At 41.4% G+C, this 23539-nt stretch overlaps 2 protein-coding genes across 3 annotated transcripts in view; both read right to left on the reverse strand.

Moving 5' to 3' along the window:
• Positions 1-1199: 1199 nt before the first annotated feature.
• Positions 1200-11396, reverse strand: LOC121679593 (caspase-3-like). Of its 2 annotated transcripts, none has more exons than XM_042058411.1 (4): positions 10983-11396; positions 10609-10694; positions 1859-1994; positions 1200-1734 (listed from the first exon to the last, which is right to left on the reverse strand). In XM_042058411.1, exons 1-4 carry the CDS (start codon positions 11197-11199, stop codon positions 1418-1420), a joined length of 756 nt encoding a protein of 251 aa, XP_041914345.1. In that variant the 5' UTR covers positions 11200-11396; the 3' UTR covers positions 1200-1417. The 2 variants fall into 2 exon arrangements, with proteins under 2 accessions (XP_041914345.1, XP_041914344.1); XM_042058410.1 differs by having other exon boundaries at positions 10534-10694.
• A 6940-nt stretch (positions 11397-18336) lies between these two features.
• Positions 18337-23539, reverse strand: part of tcf7l1a (transcription factor 7 like 1a) — a 28549-nt gene continuing 23346 nt past the window's right edge. The window contains 10 exon segments of the mRNA XM_042059883.1: positions 18337-19201; positions 19203-19348; positions 20226-20277; positions 20397-20504; positions 20816-20851; positions 20853-20976; positions 21311-21460; positions 22825-22908; positions 23156-23207; positions 23210-23258. Of these exon segments, the coding sequence (XP_041915817.1) occupies positions 18818-19201; positions 19203-19348; positions 20226-20277; positions 20397-20504; positions 20816-20851; positions 20853-20976; positions 21311-21460; positions 22825-22908; positions 23156-23207; positions 23210-23258 (1185 nt within the window). The 3' untranslated portion in view covers positions 18337-18817.

A 23539-nucleotide genomic window follows, 5' to 3' on the forward strand; every position in this document is an offset into this window, starting at 1 on the left:
CTCAAAGATGCACACAAAGCAGGACACACTGGAGTGCTGGTTTGAGATGAACAAAAGAGTGAACTGAGGGCGAGCAAACAATTTATCCTGGTCTGAGCCCCTGCTCCGGAGCTACAGGGTTTTCCAGCAGGTAAACTGGGCGTGGTTAGGTGGCAGAACAAGGTTAGGTGGCCAAACAATCCTGCAATTTCTCCACAGCACTTTCATTTCAAGGACTTTGTGCAGATTTAAATGTACATTCGAAAATGAGAAACAATATAATAATAATAATTATATATATATATATATATATATATATATATATATATATATATATATATATATAAACTTAGGGAGTCTTTTCACCAACAGTATTCTAACAATACTCTATTGTAGTATGCTAACCACCACAACTCAACAGTATTCTAACAGTACTCTATTCTAGTGTGCTAATCTCTACAACATAGAATCCTAACAATACTTGATTCTACAGGACTAATTATTTGTTGTGGATTAGATGAAGGGTTTGATAATGGAAGGCAGTGTTTCCCAGAGAATTTAATTGTATTTGTGGTGGTAGGTGAATGGGGGGGGGGGGGGGGGGGGTCTGTGTTGGAGTCAATAAGATAAAACAGCCTATAATTATACAGTTACACAAGTATTATTATATTGACAAGTAGCTGTAATGTTATAGTGTGCTAACATCCACAACCCAACAGCATTCTATTCTAGTATGCTAACCTCCACAAACCAATAGCATTCGAACACTGATGCTTCAAGTGGGATTTGAACTCTCAACCTAAGGATCACCAGTACAAGGCGTTATCCCACTGAGCCACTGTCAATCCGAAATGTTGGCCCTATTGTTTTTGTAAGGATTATTAGGGGTCCGAGCAGCGTAGCTGCAGGACCCCTATTGTTTCTGTACCGTTCATTTTTGGCCAAATTTCTGTAAAAGTCATACTGCAGCCTAAACCTTAACTCCAAAACTCTTTCAGGTATGGTTACCAGTACCCCCCTCTACCCATAACCCAAAATTTGGGGTACTGCACCCAAAGGTGGCGCTATTGGAAAAAAAAGTTAATTATGCTAATTTCTCCTTACCAGATTGACCTAGACTCAATATTCTTTCATCATATTAATCTCTACATTCAGATGCATCTTTTCCACCCTGGTCTTATGCTCTAAAAATGTTTACTTTTGCCACAATTTCAGAGAAAAGCCAAACATCATAAAAAGTTTCACAGGCTTCAAAAATGTTCTTCACCAAAATTCTCACAGACAATGTTTAGACAAGTTGTATGTATGTGCAGCTATGTCTACAGTATAGAGAACCTTCTCTACTGACATTGAAAGGCATAAAGGTCCATGGGAAGAGCTGAAAAGAAGACAAAGAAAATGCAACACAAAACAATCAAAGTATTATCAGCTTGTTGCTTTAGCTGATAGAGCGCTTGCGTATATTGCAAGATCCCTCCACCAGTGCTGTGGTTGCAAGTTTTCCACTCAGCTCCTCAGTGCTCCTCTGTGAGTCTCTGAAAGGGTACACCTCTTCAGTGAGGCGCGTTGCAAAGCATGGCATCGCCTTCTTTCCTTCCAGGTCCCCTCCACTTGCCTGGAAGTGGTAGGCGATCTGGTAATTCAGCCGCGTCATGAGACGAGTTATCTCCAGGTCACGACCTCCGTCCTTTTCCAGAAGGTCGCAGAGAGTCTGGATGAAGACTGAGCCTGATGGTTTTTTAAAGGCGCTGTAACCTGCAGACCAATATGAACAGTATTGAAAACTGTATGGAATAAAACTATGGAAAATATGTAACAATGTTATAGTGCTTTTGTTTGACATACACATCCAGTGGCTGAGATAGAAAGATGAAGTTACCTGGAGCTGTTGCATACATGACAGCTGTGTTGATAGGAATGGAGAGATAGTCTGAGAGAATATCATCTTCATCTGAAACGGAGCCTGAGTCCATCTCTATTTCGACTCCACTGTCTAACATGTCGCCTCGACATGCCTACAAAAAAAGGATAAATTAGATTCAAACATGTAAGTCTGCATACTGGGTTGGAGATTGGCATATCTCAGAGTGCATTCATATCATCTTTGGGTTATCCAAGCAGATGTGGATTTTGTCACAGGGCGATTCCATGTAAAAGTCATCCTTACCATGGAAAAAAAAAGTTGTGCATGCATACGCAAATAGAACTGTTGTTAAAATCTTCATTTAGGTCTATATTTTATTTTTTGTAACTGATCTGATTGAATTTGGTGGAGAATTACACTCTTTTTACATCATAAATATAGTGTGCAACCATACAGAAACAACATTTTTCACATGGTAATATTATACATATTTAAAAAGTGGATAAATGGATCCAAGGTTCAAACAAATTGTGTCATTTGACAAATGCCAGATTGACAAGGGAATGGTAGAGCAATGCCTATGCTCAGCATGCCTTTGAGAGCACAACTCCTTACATTTGTAAGGCTTTTGTTTTTAAGTCAGCAAGTTCCATGGCCATGTCACATCCATAACGTTTTATAGGAAAAGTTTATGCTACATATACAGTGTTGATGCGACAATGCCCATAGTCTGTGCAAAGCTGATTTATATCAATGTAAAGTGTGATGACCAAATTGTGCCCCTTTCTTACTTTTAAAACCTTTAATGGTGCGTTATGGATGTGACGTTATGGTTGTTACATAATGTGAATTTACAAGACTGGAGACTTTATTATACCTCAAAGCCGATAAAACGTCTGTTCTGGTGGCATGTCAGTTTCAACACATTTCACCTTAGTGTTTACAATTGACATTTCAAAGATTATTAGGTTGATCAAAACCACAGGGAGGCCTTGCCTAACCATTAGCAAAACAAACATAATATTAAATATAGCTGCAAGCAGCATTGAGGGGGCCAAGCAGTTAAGCAGGAGCTGGGATTGGATTGGACTGGACTGGACTTGACTGTGTTGTGTTAGATTGGATTGGACTTGTTTTAATTGGACTGGACTGGATTCGAAGGTCACCGAATTTATTGTGTGTCCTCAAGATGTACTCCTAAGTCCACATACCAAGTTTGGTTTAAAGTGGTGAAAGTGTTGATAATTATAGCACCCCTAGTGGTGAAAGCACACCAAATTAATTGTGCATCCTCAGGATGTAGTCCAAAGTCCAAATACCAAGTTTGGTTGCGATAGGTGAAAGTGTTGCTAATCATAGAGCCCCTAGTGGTCAAATGTCACCAAATGTATTGTGGGTCCTTAGGATGTGTTTACGAATCAACGTATCAAGTTTGGTGTCGATACATAAAAGTCTTCCTAATTATAGCGCCCCTAGTGGTCAAAGTATACCAAATGTATTGTGTGTCCTCAGGATCAGGTCCCGAGTCCATGTACCAAGTTTGGTTTTGATAGATAAAGGCGTTGCTGAGATATGAGCTAATTTCCTGTATCTCTAGCGCCCCCTAGTGGTTGAAGGTCACCAAATGTATTGTGTGTCCTCAGAATGGGTTCCCAAATCCAGATACCAAGTTTGGTTTCTATATGTGAAAGCATTGCTGAGATATGACCCTACTTCCTGTGATTATAGCGCTCCTTAGTGGTCAAAATACTCCAAACGTATTGTGCATCTTCAGGATGGGGTCTCAAGTCCGTGTACCAAGTTTGGTTTCAATATGTGTAAGCATTGCTGAGATATGAGCCTACTTCCTGTGATTATAGCGCCACACAGTGGTCAAAATTACCAAATTTCTTGAGCCTCCTCCTAATTGGGTCCTGAGCCCATGTAACAAGTTTGGTTTTGATACGTGAAAGCAGTGCTGAGATATCCCTTCACTTCCTGTTTGGTGGCTTCACCGCCAATTTTGATTGGCTGTTACGGGCGAACGGTTTTAGGTTTGAAGACAAAAAGGAATACATTTTTTGAGGCTTGGACTGAAGATTATGTGTGTCAAGTTTGGTGTCAATCGGACAAACTTTGTGACCTGTGAAAACTTTTAGGTGTTTTTGATTAAATCCAATATGGCGGCCGGATCAATTACGTTGACGTCACAAATTCACATCTGTCGGACTTACAACCTCCCATAGTATTAACAATCACCATTAGTATGTTTTAATTCCAAACATAACACCCGTTACAGGCCAAAAGGTAAATTTGCTAATTATAGCGCCACCTATAGGTCAAAAGTCATTATATTTATTGAGCCTTCTCCTTATTTGGTCCTGACCCCATGTACCGAGTTTGGTTTTGATACATGAAAGCTTTGCTGAGATATCACTTCACTTCCTGTTTGGTGGCTTCGCCGCCAATTATGATTGGCTGTTACGGGCGAACGGTTTTAGATTTGAAGACAAAAAGGGATAACTTTCTTGAGGCTTGGACTAAAGATTATCTGTGTCAAGTTTGGTGTCAATCGGACAAACTTTTTGACCTGTGAAAACTTTTAGGTGTTTTTGATTAAATCCAATATGGCGGAAAATCCATCATGGCGGAAAATGACGTCATAGTTGAACTCGGCTTGGTCCAAGGATTCCAACGATACCTCATATTTGACAATCGAGCCAACGCGTCAAAAGTTACTTGTATGAACGCACATCCAACTTTGGCCTGTTGGTGCCGCTAGAGTGCTCGAGGTGCCAACTTGAAACTTGGTGAAATTAATCATGGGACTGTGCCTAATTTGTGTGCCAAATTTTACAACTTTTTACCAGACGGTTCTATGGGCTGCCATAGACTTCCATGACGGAATAATAAATATAACCGCAAGCGGTGATTTACGGGGTCCGAGCAAAACGAACATGAGGTAGCATAGCTTTTTAGTTTTACATATGCTTTGATTGTTTGGGCCCAATTGTTCAAAAGAAACGTGATTGGATTTCGGTTATCGGATTTCAGTTACCGGATTTCGGCTATCGGATTGGATCAAATCTTGAAAATGGCTTGTTCAAAGGGAAACAAGGATCCTGAAATTGGATTAGATCACAATCTATTCTTGGTTTTGATCTGGATAAAACCTTCACTTTGTATTGTTCAAAACGTTTGAGTTGGATTGGAATAAATTTGATCCATAAAATTAGGATTACCCTGTGCTGTAACGTTATAGTGTGCTAACCTCCACAACCTAATAGTATTCTAACAATACCCTATTCTAGTGTGCTAACCTCCACAACCCAACAGTATTCTAACAGTAGTATTCTAGTGCGCTAATCTCCACAACTCAATAGTATTTTAACAATACTCTATTCTACAGGACTATGCATTTGTCATGGATAAGATGAAGCGTCTGTTAATGGAAGGCAGTGTTTCCCACAGAATGGAATTGTATTTGTGGTGGTAGGTGAAGGGGGGTGGGGGTGGGTTCTGTGTTGGAGTCAATAAGATGAACAGCCTATAATTATGCAGTTATACTTGCCTTGCACGACAAGTCCTGACAAGTAGCTGTAACGTTATAGTGTGCTAACCTCCACAACCCAACAGTATTCTTAACAGTATTCTATTCTAGTATGCTAACCTCCACAACCCAGCTGAAGGAACTGTAGGGGGCGATGTGGGTCGAGGTAGAGTGAGTGTGTGGCGAGCAGGCAGAGCCTCGGTCAGAAGGCTCAATGGTATGAAGTGATGACACGGAGATGGCAGGTTTCGGTGCAACACAAGTGAACTTTATTTGAGTTTCAATTCATCTGTTCTTTTGTTCTTTACTTGTATGTGTGCTGCATCAAAGAGCAAACAAACAGAAAATGGAGTAATCAGTGAAATGGGGTAAATCAGTACAGATCCCAACTCAGAAACAAACCAATTGACATTTGAACAATAAACTGAAATCATATGGCTATATAAGGTACAACTAAACAATATTTGACATCCCAAGTCAACCAACATCACCTAATCATCTCTCACATGGGACTCCAACACACCAAACCAACAAACAAAGACCTTAACTTTACACATGATGGCAGAACTACTCTACAAACTGATTAACATCACAAAAGTCATAGTGAGGGTCATTAAAGTGATGACTTACATTAACTTAAAGACGCACACAAAGCAGGACACACTGGAGTGCTGGGTTGAGATGAACAAAAGAGTGAACTGAGGGCGAGCAAACAATTTATCCTGGTCTGAGCCCCTGCTCCGGAGCTACAGGGTTTCCCAGCAGGTAAACTGGGTGTGGTTAGGTGGCAGAGCCAAACAATCCTGCAATTTCTCCACAGCACTTTCACCACAAGCCCTCCTTACAATGACAGACTTTGGAAAGATTTGCAAAGATTTGGAAAAGATTTTTGAAAGACTACAGTCTCAGACCCTCTCACATCTAAAGACAAGTAGTAGAGTTTTAAGTCACAGACTATGATTTTGCAATGACTAGGGATCTTGCAGGGTCACTATTTACAAGACTGCAACACGATTCCTTTAAATTATTACCCATCGTGCAATAAATAAACAGGAACTGAAAATTATAGCCTACTAAACTCAAAGTCGTATTTTCGTGTTTCTGCAGCATTGTTTCTGCAGCATTGTTTCATGCGTGACATCCTTAACCGATACAGAGTTGTTCTGTCAAGTGGAAGAGCCGACTAAATATGTATAAGAAATGACAAATATTATAAGAATAACAAATAATTATAGGCTACAGCTGTGTCGGAGTCAATAAGATAAACAGCCAATAATTATACAGTTACACTTGCCTTGCACTACAAGTCCATATTGACAAGTAGCTATAATGTTATAGTGTGTTAACCTCCACAACCCAACAGCATTCTATTGTAGTATGCTAACATCCACAGCCCAACAGTATTCTAACACTAAAGGCTTCTACATACCTGACGCACCCGACCGGTAGCGCGACAATGTGACGTCAAAATGACGTAGATCTCTCTGGCGCGCCAGGGTTTTGGCCGTGTAGCGCGAGGTAGCGCACCACTCATTTTTTTTCAGACGAGCGCGACAAGGCGGAAACAGGAAGATGGACTAGTTCGAGGGCAAGCGAGTTGCAGTGTTTTGTTACAGTCGTGAATTTGTAATAGTTTGCTGGATAAGTTAACAAAGTTACCAGTGAGAGTTGCAACACATGGAATTAAGAGGAAAGAATAGAAACGATTTATTTTCAAACAAAGGATATCTATTAAGGCCTGAACAAAATCTCTTTCCACTTCAGGAAATTACACAAACTCAGCCAGCTGCTAGCTAGCTAGCTAGCTAACTAAACTGTTTAAATTATTAAAATTTCCCTCGGGATGACTAAAGTACCTATCTATATATCCATCTATCTATCTATCTATCTACCTGTGCACACACCTTGGAAACTACATGATAATGATGATGGTAGTTGTGAATAGTAGCAACCAAAGTCTGAAGTACCATCACAGAGGCTAGCTACTGGTGTTTCTTACTGCAGCTTCTTCTGCTGTGTAAGTAGTTAATGTTAGTCTTTTCACAACAGCGACACCTCTGTTCAGGAGAATATTGCAACTAGTGTTGCGCCCACCACGCGCGAGTATAAATGGTTACGGCGCTTCTGTGACGTCACATTGTCGCGCTACTGGTCGGGTGCGTCGAGTATGTGGGACGTTTAATGCTTCAAGTGGGATTTGAACTTTCAACCTAAGGATCACCACTACAAGGAATTATCCCACTGAGCCACTGTCAATCCTACATGTTGCCCAGTCACATTCACATGGTGAAAATGTGTATTGGTAAACACACAACAAGAAAAACTCCAAGCATACATTTGACAATAAAATGAAGGGCTTTCCTAAAAGAGTACACCTGAAAACTTTTTGAAATTCTGGGGCAATAAGACATTTGTAGAGAAGAATACTAATGGATGAAATATAAATATGATAGACTTTATGATGAAGGAAAAATAGTAAACAAAGAAGTTCCCCTGAATGTCATAGAGTGTCTCGGCATTGTGATTCTTGGCAATTGATGAGTGTGAATGTTGATTGGCTGATGTCATTCAGGTGCTGTTCAATGGTGTGAATCTTAAATGACCAATAGCATGTGCAGCTTGATCCTAAAGTTCTAACAGGGATTCGAACACTCAACCTAAGAAACACCAGTACAAGGCATTATCCCACTGAGCCACTAACAATCATACACACTGGGCAGTCACATTCACATGGTGAAAATGTGTGTTGGTAAACACACAAGAAAAACTCCAAGCATACATTTGACAATAAAATGAAGGGCTTTCCTAAAAGAGTACACCTGAAATCTTTTTGAAATTCTGGGGCAATTAGACATTTGTAGAGAAGAACACTAATGGATGAAATATAAATATGATAGACTTAATAATGAAGGGGAAATAGTGAACAAAGTTCCCCTAAATGTCAGAGTGTCTTGGCATTCTGATTCTTGGCAACTAATGACTGTGTATGTTAATTGCCTGATGTCATTCAGGTGCTGTTCAATGGTGTGAATCTTCAATAACCAATAGCATTCGAGGTAGAGCCTAAAGCACTACCAGGGATTCGAACTCTCAACCTAAAAAACATCAGCACTAGGCATTATCCCACTGAGCCACTGACAATCCTACATAATTGGCAGTCACATTCACATGGTGAAAATGTGTGTTGGCAAACACACAACATCAAGAAAATTCCTAGCATACATTTGACAATAGAATTAAGGGCTTTATAAAAAAGAGTACAGATCTGAAAATGTGCACTGTTAATGGTATCCACATAATGATGGTTGTATGGTTGTTCTCCAAGGAAAAAAAAATACTCATATAGGAATATAGGTGATATAGGAGAAATGGGCTGAGTGGTCGAACTTTATTGGTCTATATCTCTGAAATGGAAAAACATATCCAAATTATTTTGATAACTTTTGTGAGGCTTTGTCTAAACATTGTTTGTGAGAATTTTGGTGAAGATTTGATAATTTTTGAAGCCTGTGAAACTTTTTATGATGTTTGGCTTTTCTCTGAAATTGTGGCAAAAGTAAACATTTTTAGAGCATAAGACCAGGGTGAAAAAGATGCATCTGAATGTAGAGATTAATATGATGAAATAATTTTGAGTCTAGGTCAATCTGGTAAGGAGAAATAAGCATTTTTGACAAGAGCGCCACCTTTAGGTGCAGTACCCCAAATTTTGGGTTATGGGTAGTGGGGGGTACTGGTAACAATACTTGAAAATGTGAAGTTTCTAGGACTTACGGTTTATAGGAATATAGGTGATCTAGGAAAAATGGCCTAAGTGGTCTAACTTTATTGGCCTATATCTCTGAAATGGAACAAAATATCAAAATTCTGACCGATAACTTTTGTGAGGCTTGGTCTAAACATTGTCTGTGAGAATTTTGGTGAAGATTTGATTATTTTTGAAGAGTGTGAAACTTTTTATAATGTTTGGCTTTTCCATGAAATTGTGTCAAAAGTAAACATTTTTAGACCATAAGACCAGGGCCAAAAAGATGCATCTGAGTTTAAAGATTAATATTATGAAAGAATTTTGAGTCTAGGTCAATCTGGTAAGGAGAAATTAGCATAATTAACTTTTTTTTCCACCAGCGCCACCTTTGGGTGCAGTACCCCAAATTTTGGGTTATGGGCAGAGGGGGGTACTGGTAACCATACCTGAAAATTTGAAGAGTTTTGGAGTTACGGTTTAGGCTGCAGTATGACTTTTACAGAATTTTGGCCAAAAATGAATGGTACAGAAACAGGAAAACGTAGAAACACAATGGGTGCCTTCGCAGCTTCGCTGCTTGGCCCCCAAAAATACCTCCAGTGATTAGCCTAGCCATAGCCTATTTTCAAGTGGCCTAATAACGAAAATCTGAGCGATTATCTTCCTGTAACTGTCATACTGTTGTTGTACAGTAACTGGATTATCGTGTTAGCTGGTGAAGATGGCTGACTTTGCAGCTGGAGTTAACATAGCAACCTCCTTTTGTTGCAGATCTGTTCAGCCGTTCACATCTGCTTAACACAGTTTAATTTTAAATGTGATGCGATATGCCAGCATTTGAAGTGTCAGGACCTCTGTAGGTAATACCCACAGAGTAACATAAGTCAGGGGTTCCCAAACTTTTCCACGACAAGGCCCCCCAAATACCACTAGGTTCTGGCCAAGGACTCCCTTGATGTGTTATTAAACCCATCGATAATACTACGGCAAATGTAAAAATACATTAAACTATTCCTAATAATTATTTTAGCCACAAGCACTTCGCTATGGAGCATACAGTGTGTAAAAATTGTATTTGGGGCTTTCTGTTATATGAGAGCTATCACTCTACTATTATTCTCAGTCATTATCATGGGAAATATAATGTTCAGATATGCCTCACATTATTATAATGGCATTGTATAACAACCCTCATAGTAAAAGGTATATTTTACATTTTTCAAATGTATTTATTTGTTGCTTAAAAAAGTTATGGAAATTAATTCACTGATACTCTAAGGCATTTTGTTTACCAATATGAGTCCAACTGTCACATCCATAACGCTGGAACTGCCCCACATATTTACTGGAGTGTGCATATCATTGGCAGAGGTAATATTCTTTAACACTTTCATTAGTGAAATGACATCTTACCTGCACAAGAAAAAGCTTTGTCTTATTAACCATGGTGAGGTTATCAAAAAAACCAAATATCTGAGAGAGTCTCACGTGATTGCCATCTGACCCAAACACTACTCCTTCCTCTCCATGAGTCGAAATAATGCCAATGAAGCAGTCAACAGTCTTTTTGCTCTCTGTGGAGAGAAAATATGGCATAGTGATTAAGCACAATATTCCCAAAAGCATATGACTTTCTGGACTGACAGAAAAGTACTAATTAAGTGGTATCCAGCATATTCAAAAGTGACAAAAAGGCTCACTTTTGAAAAACTACAATATTTTGTTTTAAAAATAAGATACATAATATGTGTAATTCAAACCTTGAAATCCGTTTTTACATAACCAAATACTAAACACAACTAAATGCAATTAATACCCATTTAACACAGGCTACACACAGCCACAACAATTACAAAACACACCTGCTTTAAACAGTTTGTAGATTTCTTGAGCTGTTAGGTCATTATGCATCTCCACTGTGAAGCCAAGGTCGCTCAGACATCTGTTGAGCCGCAGGTTGTCCATACTGACTCCACACCGCTTTTCCAACTCAACTCCACGATGGAAGTTTTTTATAGACACCACCACAGCCCTGTTGCAGACCTTACTGCTTCCATGTGCTTTGTTACAAAAACTCATGATGAGCTTCAGATGATGGTAAAACGTTACAATTTCACTGTGGAAAATAACTGCACAATAAATCAATCAATCAAAGCAAAAGAGCTGACAAAAGCTGTGCCTATACCTCCCAAGGATTGAAAGAACTGACGTGCAAAATCACACACATACAAGTCATATGTATGCAGCAAGCCTTTTTGTCTCAAGGTGTGCAGGGTTCAGCCCTTTCAGGTAGTCTGTGGTTCAGCCCTCCCTGTCATTTGTTTTACTTTCCGTTGACTGTCATCACGTCTCTTAGGTAATGCTACGACGGAGTATTAGGGCCACACATGAAGAAAAAAATATTTTTGCCATGGCGAGATTAAACTCGACATGTTGACTTTAAAGTCGCCATGTCGACATTAAACTCGACATTTCGAGAATAAAGTTGAGATGTCATGTATATGCTACGGCAAAGTACACTACGGTTCATGTCTTTCTACAACAGTCATTTACTACATTAATGATGAAAACAAGGGCATTTCTACGTGACCCCAAACTTTTGAATGGTAGTGTATGTGTATCCTCGATGAACTTTGCCAGACTTTTCCTTTGCACTGCCATGGACCACCTAGTCTGATTTAACACTCCAGCCATTGCTTTCCTGGAACAGCCATCAATAACAGTACAAGACAATGTCATCACCTGTCACTTGTCGACATTCTGCATTAGTCATATCCTGTGACGCTGGCTAGTCTGGCTAGATGATTGGGAATGTAGATGGAAGTTTGCGACATCACTGTTTCCTCATATGCAGACGATAAGGCTGAAAGTGCACAAATTCTGATCATACCTGCTTGCCACATCCACACGTGCCTTTACGCATTCACATGGTGAGAGGTGTATAGTGTGCAGTTACTGTTCACAGCACTATTCAATAAATAATACTGGAGCATTGTTGTTGTGTGCATTCTCATGTGTTTCATTAGCTGAATTTCACTATTCACATATTTTACGACCCAAAATATTCAAAACATATGGATCAGAAGAACCTTATAGTATGGATGTTATCAGTGTCATTTTTTTTTTTTAAGTAACAAACTTCACCAACCAAATAACAAAGCAAAACAAAAATAACCTAACAAAATATATGTGGAGGTGCACGTGTGCCTTTATGCAAACAATCTTGACATGTGTCCAATAGGTGTGCGTCTGTAGGAACATTCTGCTCAATCCTCAAGCAAATATTGTACATTCTGATCATTCCTCTTCATATACACAGAGGAATTCCAATTCCTAAAACTACTTTCGCTAGTTTTTAACTGCCCGTGTTTTGCAGAATGCTTGATAGGAACAAAACCAATCTCCCTATAGGAAACAAATTGTTGAAGCCGATTTTATGTCAGTGTCAGACCATGGAGATGTGATCTGATTCTTTAGAAATGCTGCTGCTTCTTCACTCAAGGCCCTGGACACAGTCTATCACTATGCCCTTAGATTTATTACAGGTGATGGCTATACTCACCATTGTGTCCTTTATGATTAAGTGGGTTGGTCATATACATTTATCTACAAAGCTGAGCTGGGAAAGCTCAGGGAACATACTTCCTGAATGAATATTTAACACACTGTAAAAATGAACTCTCTGCTTCCCTATGGTCAAATCAGATAAGTAATCACAAACCTTCCTACGTCAATTTGTACCGTTTTTTATTAATTTTATTTTATTTGATTTTGTTATTATTTTCTTCCTTCCCCCTCTACAAATAAAATATTAGTATTTTATTGCTAATTTTGTTTTTGGTTTATTTTGTAGATCTACATTGGTCTACACTACAACTATTTCTTTTGTTGTAATGTCAGCATCACTGAAAATGAGGACTGTACTCAATGAACTTCTGAGAATAATCTGTAATCTGGTGTAATTTACAAGGTAAGTGAGTTATTTATTTCATATATATATTTCATATATATTGATGGCCAAAACTGGTACTGCAATCACTTTCAAATTACTGTAGAGAGGTGTATCCCCTCCCCCTCCCCCCTGACTCGAGGTTGCCAACCCGGATGCCAAAACACAAACTTTACAGGCCAAAACACAACATTACATGACAAAACACAACATCAACATCAGTTGAGGGCTGCAACTTCACTTTTTAAATGGCGATATCCTGGCCGGACTACTGTTGTCAGTGATATAAGTATTTGAAATGAACATGATTTCTTAATGTCTAGTGACATATCAGGGCCATTTTATGATTAACTGAAATACATTTCTTACATATGGTTCCTTTAACATGTAACATACACATTAAACATTTTAGTTTAAAACTACATTATTTCCATGTTAAAAAAAGTCCCTTGCCATGAATACAGCTTTCTCAGCTCAATAGAGACCCACATTTTTCAAAATATATGGAAAAATACAGCCAACTCGGCCAACTGGAGAAATAGTTCCAAAACATACAGACCATGCGTTAAACTTAATATCCTTTTCACTTATAACTGGCAACTTTCTGGTTCTCAACTGTGTTCTCTGTCCTCACTGCGTCACAAAACACACACAGGTCCCAGGGGTTTAAACAACCTTTTGTTTTCATAAGGTTTACCGATGTGTGTCGACCATTTATCTTAACGTATTTATTTATGCATTTGGCTGATACTTTTATCCAAAGAAACTTAGCGATACCCAGTCTCCCTGGGACACCACAGGGTTAAGTGGCTTGATCAAGGGCACAACGGTGGCAGCCATCAAACACATAACTGCTAGTCCGGCTCCTTGGCCACTCCACTGCATCTCCCTATCTGTGCAACATGGGGGAATAGTTCTATACATGTGCATGTCGTGACTGCAACACATGTTTGTTACATGAGATGAAAGTTCACATACACATTTTGCCAACAATCCTTTATCATTTTATCAAATGCAAACCAAATACAGTAGTCTGTTGTGTTGAATCAGAGATTGCAATTAGAGCTATTATACATGCCAACCTCAGAAGGCAGCTGCCAAAACCAAATTCTGGTTTTGTCTGATTGGTCTTGCATGGAATATAAGGCGCTCATAATTAATGGCCTGGTGCATCAGCCCACAGGTGCTGGGAAATGGAGCCCTGGAAATATGTTGTATCATTGGCCTGAGGGCCTTTAATGAGACAGACAGGGCACGTAAAAACTTGATCAACTAAAGTTGATGGGCCTGTTTCCCAGACATGAGTCAAGCCTAGTCCTAGACTAAAAGAAAACTTAAATGAAACATCCAAAAAAGCTTTTAGTTTTGGGCTAGCCTAGGCTTATGGGAACTGGACAAAAAATGATTCTGTATAATACACAAATATGAAATGCAGACTAGGGCAACGAGGGTAAATTGTACAATAAATATGGATACATTTCTAACGGCATACACTCATAAATTATAGATTGCTTCAGGGAGTTATGAGATCTTAAGTTGAAAGATCAGATCAATATAAATAATTCAGGAACTGATGATCAATATGTGCAATTCCTTTTTTGCAATCATTTTGTAGGGGGAAAAAAGTAAGCATTTCAAACATTTTCTTGAAACATTTTCTATTGTAATGTTGTTGTTGTTGACATGGGTACTGATTGGATTTTGAGTGTTCTTCACTCTGATACCAGTGGAGGGCAACCTAATGCTACCAGTAAACTATATGTCTTGCAATGAACAGCAGATGTCAGTCTTGCCCATGCAGTAGTATTCATGCAAACCTTTTATGATTTGCAGAGGATTTGAGTTCATGAATCACCTCAGAGTCTGGTCAACGCTTTGGTTAAGACTGTTTTATACACAAAAGTTACACTATGCAGTATTTACTGGACCAAAATATGAAGGATTGGTCAACATCATTACTCCAAACCTCAAACAGTAGGACATATTACATTTGTATTCTATGCCGAAAAATCTCTGAAACAGGGAAGAATGTGACAGCCACTCTAGATACAGCACAGGGGGAAAAGATTTTTTCTTAGATTTATTTTATGTTGGAAAAAAAGGCTACAGACATTTTTACTGTGGTATGCCAGTAATATCTGTGCGACCATTTTCAGATTTCCATTTCCAAAGTCTCAGACCTCAGAAATGTTATCTCTCTGAGTCAGCAGTTGTCAGATCCCTCCCCTCTGAAAAGTAAGTGCTTTTAATATCTGATTCCACTCCAACTTCATGTATGACCCCATTCCAAGTTCAAGTGCCTAGTATACATATATACTGTGTCATTTTATTCCCAAATTAGCGCTTATTCATGCATATCCCACTGAATGCAAAAACACCCACAGGGCTGCATAAAGCCTGGTACCTAGCAACGCATCTCTCTCCAAACACAATTTTGAGCCATTCTTAGCACCTTGATTGCCGCCTGCTGAATTGTCATTTGAGCTCAAAACCTGTCATTTCAGTCTACCACAGTGCCCGGAATTGATTGCCCTGGTGATCTTGAAATTATGGCTGTGTCCATTCTGCAGTTTCCTTGGTGGTGCATGGCAAGACCAAAGCTTGTCTAAGTTAAAGTTGAAGTAACTCTGTGCCTGTCTTCACCACAACATCAGCCATAGAGTACAATTCTGCTGAACCTCAACAGCTAAAAGAACAGACAACAAACAGCTTGACAAAGTCATTCCAATCCCCTGAATATTTTCACATGGCGCAATTAAATGGGCACAAGATGTTCTCACCAACTTGATTGGAGGAAAGGGGGAAAGAAAAGACAAGAAAACTGAGGAAAAAAGAAACCTTTTCTGGAAAATTGACTAAATCAGGGGAAAGTTGTACTTGCTCAGGTTTTTACGGGGCCCAGGAGTCCCGTTGGGCTGCAGCAGCACTCGCGAGGGGGGCCTCATCTCTCAGTCCGTTTGTTGTGCTCACTTCAAATGTCTCGGCCATTAAAATTTCAGTGCCGTCACTCAGCGGGAATCAGCCAGGACAGACCAGAGAGACGGAGATGACGGAGAGCTGTAGGCCTACGCGCGGCTTTCCACGCTAATGCGCCGCCCGCCACGTAGCAGTTCCTCCTCACTGATCCACTTTCCTAAGCTCGGGTGGTTGCAAATCCATGCCAGGTCTCATGTGTGATACAGACAGTCATCGTTAACCTGGCCAGCATTCATTTATTAACTAAATTTATTAGTCACACAGAGAGTGTATATGTCAGTGTTTCACAAAGTCTTCAAGGATGGATGCACTTAAAAAAACAACAACTATGTTGTTATGTAACCAGAATGGAAATCCAAACACAATTTATAAACTGCAGTGAGTGGGACTCAAGCTTATTGCCTTGTTGAGTTACATCATGGCAACATACTGATGAGAGAGAGCCGGCCCTTATGCACAAATGATAATGATCAGTAAATACACCAATACACCAGTAAATACACCACCACTCACAGTTAACTGTTGCCCCTTTCATTAATGTCAGATACTTCAGGGGTAATCAAAAGGCTATGGATAAAACATTTATGAGGCACTATTTCAGTGTTGGTCAGCAGGGTAGCCAACCTCCACAGAGCAGCCCCTGGAGTCCAGGGGATGTTGACGAGAGGAAGAAGCAATCGATTTCCCTTCCAGCTTGGCAGAGTGGTGAAATGCAAAAGGACATTTTCAGTGTTCAGGTGAGAAGCTCACATAAGACATGATGGTTGTAAGGGTGAAAGGTGACCACTGCACTCTAAACTTCCACATTTAAACTGATATGCGAAGCAAATATCAAGTATTTCTCACTGTGGTAATTTGGATGCTAACTATATGGACTGCAGTATAATGTTCTAAATACAGTTAGATGACTAATTACATTTTCTGGCCTCAAATCATCATCAAAACAACTGTAAATCGAAATAAACTCAAGCACTCAAAATGTGTACCCAGTATCCAAAAACTTGGAGGACTTATTTCTTGTGTCTGTCTCTTACACCCAGTCTGTGAGTGTGTGTGTGTAGATGGCTTATTGGGTCACTTCATCTCCCGGTTAGCTCTCTCTCTCGCAGGCCTAATTGGTTGTTCCCTGGCAGCCTGCAGCATCCCAAGGGCCACAGAAACTCATAACCTACCTTCCATGCTCTTTGCTAATTGAAATAGCTAATGAGGTCTCCAAGGGCTACCTCTCCAAACCTCTTCATTAAAGCTGTGGCAGAGAGTCAAGCTACAAATAATGGCGCAATAAAGATCTCGAGAATTTTGTGGGAACATTTTCTGTTTGGACATTTCTCTGCCACTGACCACATATAATCTTTTTTACTGCCTTAATGTATAAATTCAACGCTGTGCTCAAAACGGTAAACCCTGAGACATATTATTTTGTGATATTCTATAATCTCCCTTCGATTATGCTTAATCACTTGGTCCAATTTGTACAGAAAAAAAACAAAACACAAACACTACAATCTGTTAATGTAATGACTCACATTCACCCACACACCTCCTGTTCAAGTACACTTGATTGCAACACGAACATCCTAGCCCTTTTTCAGGCTAAAAAGGGTAAACCTCTCAGGCCAACTCTCACCTGACAAACAAGCGAGTGATTGTTGAGCTTGTTGGGAGTGTGGGTGGGGCGGAGCGAGGCAACGCCGCCTATGTGTGAGTGATGGAGGGGACAGCTGTGGCCTGTGCCCCGGGGTCTGGGGGCCCGCAGGTCTGGGGGCCCGTGGCGTGATTTACGCCGAGCCCCTGAGCAAGAAGGCAGATAAATGGGCCAGAAACGAACGGGGGATCGGAGGGGGGGGGGGGGGGGGGGGGGGCTACACTCGTGGAGGGCCATAAACTTTTGGGGGACCCCATGCCGAGTTGTGCGCAGGCAGACAAGAAGCTACAGTTGGAGTTTCTATATCCTCAGGGTTTGAGTTTCAAGCTGGGGCCGAGAAAATGTTCGGAAAACATATGATTGTAAAAAAAGCTGGAGTGCAGTGCCACATATGCTGGGTCGGGTCCAGTTTAAATCCTTCACCACCTACTGCGCAGCGCTTTTTCCTCCATCAGTGATACTTTTTTACAAAATAAAAATCCACAGGGGTGGACATATTTATTGCAAGCGAAAGACTACTAAGAATTCCTGATTTGATTTACAAGAGCAATGTCAAACACTGTAATTTGGGCTAAATTGAGTGGAGTTACTCAACACACAGGGCATGATCACATGAAGCATCTTCGCTTAAAAACACAATGGAGTCTTTAGAAATAACTTGAGGTTTATTATCTATGGAGTCTTAGGAGAGTCACACACACAGGGTTAGGGAAAGGGTGAGGTGGTTCACAAAAGTATAACAGGAAGCCAGTACTGAACACTCCTAACTCCTAAACTGATAACTACCATTAGATTGAACTAAAAACTACAAATGGTATTTTGTTTTCATTTTTAAAAAAATGATGGAGGGGAAAACTTTATACATTTGTCTTTTTTACAAAGAGAACATTGGAGAAATGCAATTGTAAAAGGTAACCGTATGGCAATTTACAAAAAAATACACTTTGTTTCATAGAGAGAAGCAAAACAGAGGGGTGGTCAAATATTGACCAATAATTATTCCTTTTCATACTATTTTTAAAAATGGTCTAATATCTATAAAAAGGTAAAAAGCAATATACAGCTGTAAAAAGTTTTTTTGTCGAAAATAACGAAAAAAACAAAACAAAAACAAAAAACATTTTGATTCAATCCGACGATTTGGTAACCAGGGAGAGGGGTTGTGTCTGTAGCAGGGCATGGTGGGAGTGCAGAGCTGCCTGGTGGTAGGGAGAGCCTGGAGAGAGCATGGAGGGGTGCAGGGAGGTGAAGGGGATGGGCCGGGACAGCAGGGAGGCGTGCTGGCCCCCAGCAGAGCCCAGGTGGAGCGAGAGGCTGGGGTGACCGGAGGAGGCAGAGGAGATGGAGGACAAGGAGGAGGAAGATGAGGTGGAGGAGGAGGAAGAGGAGGAGGAGCTGCTGGTGGAGGCTTTGCCCGGCAGGGGGAAGTGGTGGGGGTGGTGGTGGGAGCGTCCCTCGGGCTTGGTGGTGAGGGACAGGGGCTGGGCCTGCTCGGAGTGGGTGGCGGCGGGGGGCGGCCGGGGAGGCCAGCGCGGCCGACGGCGTGGCCGGGGAGTCCAGCATGCTGCCGTGGGAGGAGGTAGGGCTGTCGCACATCTTCTCGGAGGACAGGTACGGCATGCAGGGCTTCTTGCTCTGCGGCGGCGAGAAGCTCTCTTCTGAGGAAGACACGAGAATATGGATGAGCACAATCATAGTGAATGGATCCCCTGATTCAGGTGGTGGACAGTGGTGGACTACCATTTTATGGGATGCGGACACTGCATGTCCATTTAACTGGTGAATTATGAATGAATAAAACAAGAGGAGTGTGGGTGAAATGAAGGCCATGCCCCAAACAGAACACTATAAAACAGAGGGGCACATACCAATGTGAACAGGAAAACCCAGAGAAACATTCAGATATGGGAAAAACACACTGTTGCACATGTTACACACTGGCCCACAGAGAGAGTTGGAAAGGGAAAGAGAGAGAGAGAGAGAGAGAGAGAGAGAGAGAGAGAGAGAGAGAGAGAGAGAGAGGGAAAGAGAAAGAGAGAGAGAGAGAGAGAGAGAGAGAGAGAGAGAGAGAGAGAGAGAGAGAGAGAGGGGCTGACAGAGAGAGAGAAAGAGAGAGGGAAAGAGAAAGCAAGAGAAGCGTAGAGAGAAAGAGAGAGAGACAGACAGAGAGAGAGAGCGAGAAAGAGACATGTGAACAGCTTGGGAGTGGATCATGAGACTAGAGCAAGCAGCTCAGGGGAGCAGACATACCAGCCAGTGTTAGCACTGAACCTCGTATGCTGCTTGTGGGAGAGTAGAGGAGACATGGGTTAGTAAAATGGTAGAGAGGGAAAGGCTCAACTCAGGGCTACTGGAGAAGAAGTGCACAAGTGTGTGGGGGGACTTTTACACTCAAAGTGCTTTTTCCACTGCCAACAGTGATGCAATCTACTGTATGGCGTGTTGCAAATGGATCACATCAACCACAACACTATATTTTGGTGCAACAGTTTGTCCACTCACTGACCAAAGAATGGACACAGAGAAGCCACCTACCCTGTGGTGAGCCGTCAGGCTTATTTTCTCTCTTCCTCTTCTTCCGCTTGCCCTGTGGAGACAAACACGTGCACGGTGAATCAAATGAGCTTTATTAAGGAGTGCGCTTACAGGAAAAGCATTCTCGCTGAAACCACTGCGGTCAGTCCTGTCATGGGGCGAAACACTCACGTAGTTGTCCCGAGCCGACCAGCCGGGGTAGAGCTGCTGGTGCAGTTGCCTCTCTTTCCTCGCCAGCTCGTAATACTTGGCCTGCTCCTCACGAGACAGGGAGTGCCACTGTATAAAAAAACAAACACACAAGCACGGAAATGAACGGTCAGATTCTCAGTATGTCATGTGACCAACAGTTTTATGTAATAGTTAAAGTTATTTGGAAGGCACACTAGTTACATAACAATAGCTGAAAATATGTTCCCCTGATTTACAAATCAGATATGACAGAAATAGATATAAATTACAGATTGATAAGAAATTCAACACTTCTGTGTGTGTGAGAGAGAGAGAGAGAGAGAGAGAGAGAGAGAGAGGGAGGGAGTGAGTGAGTGGTGAGTGAGTGAGAGTGAGATAGAGAGAGAAAGTGTCCTCACCCTTCTGCCCAGTATCTGATTGATGGCCGCACTCTCCCTTAAGTGTACACTCCGCCACCACTTTGGCCCTCATCTCTTTCATGTAGAGCATGAAGGCATTTAAGGGCTTTTTGATATGTGGCCTCTTATCTTCTTCCTTCTTGACGGGTACAGAAGATTTCCTGCACGGAGAAAGGATGGGCGGTTACAAGACTGTGCAGCATGTCTGTCTGTGCTCAGGGAGGATGTTTCAGCAGCGGCTGTGCCAAGTACTGTGACCATGTGATTCACTGCTTTCAGCTGCCCCAGTGTTTCGCTGGTGTATGACATTAGCTGTAGATGTTGGATACTGCCTGTGTGTGTATGTGTGTGTGTATGTGTGTGTGTGTGTGTGTGTGTGTGTGTGTGTGTGTGTGTGTTGTGCCCCATTTCTGACCCCTGGCCTCTTAATCAGGTCAACAGAAGCTCTGTTGTGTTGTGTTCATACTTGAGGGGAGGAAAAAAAAAGACTAAAACATACCCGTGCATGGAACTGCTGCCGCCCTCGCCGTGGTGCTCTTGTTTGATAGGGCGGGCGAGACTATGGCTGGGTGCGGGATGCCCGTCTGGTGCAGGCCGTGGGACGGGTGGGGCACCATGTGGGGAGAGAAGCGGCTGGACACCAGGCTGGGGAGAGATGTGGGGGGGGGGGGGGCATGGTCAAGCAAGTGGTAACCAAAGGGCAATCAGTCACATCAACAAGCACAGAGCTACTGTCAACTATACACAATCGCTCCCAAAACATTATTGGATTACATTTTTTTTTTTCTGTCCAACAGTCACAATTTGTGGACACATGAAGAATTCCAACAAACAGCAGTCGTACCTCACAAACCCTGTGCACAGAGCCTCCAAGCCCAGTTCTCAATGCTTAACACAATAGCACATTGTTATATAGCTGCGTCAGGAAAAAAGCAGCACCTCTATCCCCGATCCCACATTTAAAGCCATGTTTTCACCAGACTCCTATTAGGTCACTATGACACGAAAGACAAAACTCTGTCAAACAGACTAAAAAGAAGAGAGCATTCTTAAATAAAGATATCATGATTTTTTATACCAGGATCAGAGCAGAGATTGTGTGTGTGTGTGTGTGTGTGTGTGTGTTTGTGATGGGGGGGGGGGGGGGGGGGGCTTTTTCCACATCATAGCAGAAAAAGAGAAAGGAAAACAATATACCTTGAGCTGATAAATAAAATACAAATATCTGCACAGAATGCACACCGAAGCACAGGATCAATAGACAATGTTTCCTTCTCTTGTGACACGGGATCTTACAGTAGATCTACATCAGAGTCAGTTTTCTGGCTGTATAAAGTTGTCAACTCTCACAACATTGCACCCTAGCACTTCATATCGCTTTTCAAAAAAGAGAGAGAATCAACTCTTTAGGGGAACAACTAGCCTCTCATATGACTTTCAAACCCACTGCAGTCAGATAATACATTCAAGGCTTCTCGCTTCTGCTCATTGATGTACGAACTCAACTCCCCATTGATTATGCAATCCTTTCATCTGAACACGACGAGCTAATAGACTCAAAGTCGCAGAAGTGGGGAGGGGTGCACTTCAAAAGACTTTTTTATCCATTTTTGTAGCATTTCTCTCCATTGCTGATGAGAAACAAAGGTGCTGCTACGTGGCTTCTGACAGGAATCCATGAAAAATTTAGCAGCATAATTTTATTCTTTGTGCAATTTCAGAGAGAAGAAAGGGCTGAGCCCAGAAAGCCTGACAAGCGTTCGTTTGGTTTGTTCACCGGAGCATGGTACACCAGGACCAGGACGGCGCGAATGATCATTTATTCACTTCCTGGTTTCAGAGTCAGCAAGTCTGTGACAGAAGCAAGCAGCATCACAGGGAAGTGAGAGAGAGGCAGAGAGATAAGAAAGAATGAAAGAAAGAAAGAAAGAAAGAGAGAAAGAAAGAGAGAGAGAGAGAGGGAGAGATGGCTGTGGCAGTACAAACAGTGTTTGCTTGTCTAACCCTACCTAGACATGGAGGCATTCATGGCCAGAGCTGGGTACGGGTGTCTGAAGCCTCCTGGGGGGATGGAGTACATATGTTGGCCTTGTCTGGGAAGGGAAAAAAGTAGACAGTCAACATTATGGCCATGCCACATCAGATCAGACATTTAAAGAGTACAGCACAGTGTGCCTACTCAACATTTTATATGCAGCAAGATAAAGATTTTGATAAAATATTCATAGACGCTAGAAACATAAAAACAAAAACAAAAAATGTGTGTGTACTGTACAAGTAGGATTCAAATGTGATAACAATAATGTAGGGTGGACACAGAGAGTGAAGTGGGAGACTTACTGAGGAACCAGCCAGCCCAAGGGGTGAGGAATCTGCCCCACTGCCCCCGGGAGAGGGGGTAATATGGGGAGAGTTCAGACGGATGGGGCGTCCGTGGAAATACCTAACAGATGGAATATGGTGAAATCAGTCTGAATCAGACAAACTGCAACACAATAGCTATGATATAAAAAGAACCTCTGGGAAGCCAAACTATACATACCCACCCATAATAGGCATCTTAAACAGAAGCAGACTATATTTAGCTGTATAATGGTTAACTATGTATGCATATTACGTGCAACTCGGTACATTCTTTATGGTTTCCCCATATAGTAGATCGCTTTAAAATGCACACTGTACTGGGCATTCATTCTGCTGCTTGACATTTTGTGTGGGTGTAAT

This window comes from Alosa sapidissima, chromosome 13, assembly GCF_018492685.1.
Source record: "Alosa sapidissima isolate fAloSap1 chromosome 13, fAloSap1.pri, whole genome shotgun sequence".
In the NCBI taxonomy this organism is placed as follows: Eukaryota; Metazoa; Chordata; class Actinopteri; order Clupeiformes; family Clupeidae; genus Alosa; species Alosa sapidissima.

Bases quoted from the DNA above. Each gene is read 5' to 3' on its own strand.
- LOC121679593 (XM_042058410.1), bottom strand. From the start codon at position 11,199: ATGAGTTTTTGTAACAAAGCACATGGAAGCAGTAAGGTCTGCAACAGG. The intron at 10,695-10,982 runs GTGTGTTTTGTA...TTCTCTCCACAG, and splicing joins CTACAAACTGTTTAAAGCAG to AGAGCAAAAAGACTGTTGAC. The intron at 1,735-1,858 runs GTAACTTCATCT...ATTGGTCTGCAG, and splicing joins CATGTATGCAACAGCTCCAG to GTTACAGCGCCTTTAAAAAA.